Source organism: Chiloscyllium plagiosum, chromosome 4 (assembly GCF_004010195.1).
Source record: "Chiloscyllium plagiosum isolate BGI_BamShark_2017 chromosome 4, ASM401019v2, whole genome shotgun sequence".
Taxonomy (NCBI): Eukaryota; Metazoa; Chordata; class Chondrichthyes; order Orectolobiformes; family Hemiscylliidae; genus Chiloscyllium; species Chiloscyllium plagiosum.
Genome location: NC_057713.1, coordinates 27,399,094 through 27,401,875, shown reverse-complemented (window position 1 = coordinate 27,401,875; position 2,782 = coordinate 27,399,094). Strand labels below are relative to the sequence as shown.

The following is a 2,782-nucleotide window of genomic DNA, read 5'->3' as shown; positions in this document are numbered from 1 at the left end:
TAGGGAGTGTTGCTGAACAAAGAGACCTTGGAGTGCAGGTTCATAGCTCCTTGAAAGTGGAGTTGCAGGTGGATAGGATAGTGAAGAAGGCATTTGGTATGCTTTCCTTTATTGGTCAGAGTATTGAGTACAGGATTTGGGAGGTCATGTTGCATCTGTACAGGACATTGGTTAGGCCACTGTTGGAATATTGCGTGCATTTCTGGTCTCCTTCCTATTGGAAAAATGTTGTTAAACTTGAAAGGATTCAGAAAAGATTTAAAAGGATGTTGCCAGGGTTGGAGGATCTGAACTACAGGGACAGGCTGACCAGGCTGGGGCTGTTTTCCCTGGAGCGTTGGAGGCTGAGGGGTGACCTTATAGAGGTTTACAAAATTATGAGGGACATAGATAGGATAAATAGACAAAATCTTTTCCCTGAGTTCAGGGAGTCCAGAACGAGATGGCATAGGTTTAGGGTGAGAGGGGAAAGATATAAAAGAGACCTAAGGGGCAACGTTTTCACGCAGAGGATGGTACGTGTATGGAATGAGCTGCCAGAGGAAGTGGTGGAGACTGGTACAATTGCAACATTTAAGAGGCATTTGGATGGGTATATGAATAGGAAGGGTTTGGAGGGATATGGGCCGGATGCTGGCAGGTGGGACTAGATTGGGTTAGGATATCTGTTTGGCATGGATGGGTTGGACTGAAGGGTCTGTTTCCATGCTGTACATCTCTCTGACTCTATGGCTGTATATTCACAGTTGAGAATAATGGGGTTTCTGCATTGTTTTACAGCCAGGCTTCAAATGGGAAGAAGGTTGTGAGCGGTGCCAATGCCTGAATGGAAGAAAGGTCTGTTCTTCTGAATGTCCACCACTTACCTGCCTGGAGGTGAGAAATCTTCTTTTTGTTTATTCAATTTTCTTTTGCCTTTACGTCTGAGGAGGACTCACAACTGTCTCTCCCTGGCTTGAACCTTTCGTAAGTTTTAATGAATAAGTTTGGGAGAAGATTAATGAATAAGAAAACAAAACCTTATTTAAAATGTATTTTCTAACATGTGGCAAAGTGGATTATTAACTATTGAAGCAACCTTAAATTAAACCTCATATCCCCTTTTAAATCCAAACCCACACATTCATTGACACAGAATGGACAGACAGACTAGACAAACATTATTTTCAGGAGTTTTATCAAAAAACTTTGCAAAGAGGAGAATTCCACATCTCTGAGTTTTGTTTTATTTTTTTAAATGAGAGGGAGCAATTTTCAGTTTAGCTGGGAGGTTGACAGTGAGGAAGAAGGTGTTAGGTTACAGGAGGATACAAACAGATTTGTCAGATGGGCAGATCAGTGGCAGACAAAATATAACCCTGATCATTGTGAGATGATGCACTTTGAAAGAAGGTACAAGACAACGGAATACTAAACATTCCTGATGAAGGACTTAGGCCTGAAATGTCGACTCTCCTGCTCCTCAGATGCTGCCTGACCTATGCTTTTCCAGCACCATACTTTTCGACAAATGACTGGCAGGACATCAGGAAGTTCAGAGCTTGTGGGGTGCTTGCCCACAGATCCCTGAAATTGGCAGGACAGATTCATAGTGGCGTTAGGAAGGCATTTTCAACCTCAAGCCATTCTTCATTTTTGGAAAGGTCTCACAATTCCTTCAGAATCACTGAGTCAAAAGTTTGGAATTCCCTCTGTAAGGGCATTGTGAGTCAACCGACAGCACATGGACTATAGGGGTTCAAGAAGGTAGCTCATTCCCACTTTCACAAGGGGCAACTCGGGACGGGCAATAAATGTTACGCCCAGCCATAGTCAGTTTACTTTTATTCACTTGTGGGACTTATGAATGAATAAAAAGAAACCATGTAAACGTGTTGACAGCAGTTCATGTGTTGTCTTATGAGGAATCATTGGACAGGCTGTACACATGTCCAATGGAGTTTCAAACGAGAGGCAACTTGACCATAACATAGGACATAGAACATAGAGCAATACAGCGCAGAACAGGCCCTTGATGTTGCGCCAACCTATAAACTATTCTCAGCTCGTCCCTCTACACTATCCCCAAATCATCCATGTGCTTATCTAAGGATTGTTTAAATCTCCCTGTTGTGGCTGAGTTGGCTACATTAGCAGGTAGGGCATTCCACGCCCTTACCACACTCTGAGTAAAGAACCTGCCTCTGACATCTGTCTTAAATCTATCACCTCTCAATTTGTAGTTACACCTCTCATACAAGCTGACATCATCATCCTAGGAAAAAGACTTTCACTGTCTACCCGAACTAATCCTCTGATCATCTTGTATGTCTCTATCAAATCCCCCCTTCTGCTTTCCAATGAGAACAGACCCAAATCTCTCAGCCTTTCCTCATAAGACCTTCCCTCCAGACCAGGCAACATCCTGGTAAATCTCCTCTGCACCTTTTCCAATGCTTCCACATCCTTCCCGAAATATGGTGACCAGAACTGTACACAATATTCCAAGTGTGGCCGCACTAGCGTTTTGTATAGTTGCAGCATAATATTGTGGCTCCGGAACTCAGTCCCTCTACGAGTGAAACCTAACACACCGTATGCCTTCTTAACAGCACTATCCAACTTTCAAGCATCTATGTACATGGACTCCAAGATCCCTCTGCACATCCACACTACCAAGAATCTTTCCATTGACCCAGCACTCTGCCTTCCTGTTATTCTTCCCAAAGTGCATCACCTCACATTTAGCTGCATTGAACTCCATCTGCCACCTCTCAGCCCAATTCTGCAGTTTATCCAAGTC

The 2,782-nt window shown here is 43.5% G+C and overlaps 1 protein-coding gene across 1 annotated transcript in view; it reads left to right on the top strand.

The window, feature by feature from the left end:
* The window catches only part of LOC122548771 (SCO-spondin-like), a 188,294-nt gene that overhangs the window by 153,131 nt on the left and 32,381 nt on the right, over positions 1–2,782 (top strand). Inside the window, exon 22 of the mRNA XM_043687538.1 lies at positions 781–876. Coding sequence (XP_043543473.1) covers positions 781–876 — 96 coding nt within the window. The remainder of the gene's footprint in view (positions 1–780; positions 877–2,782) is intronic.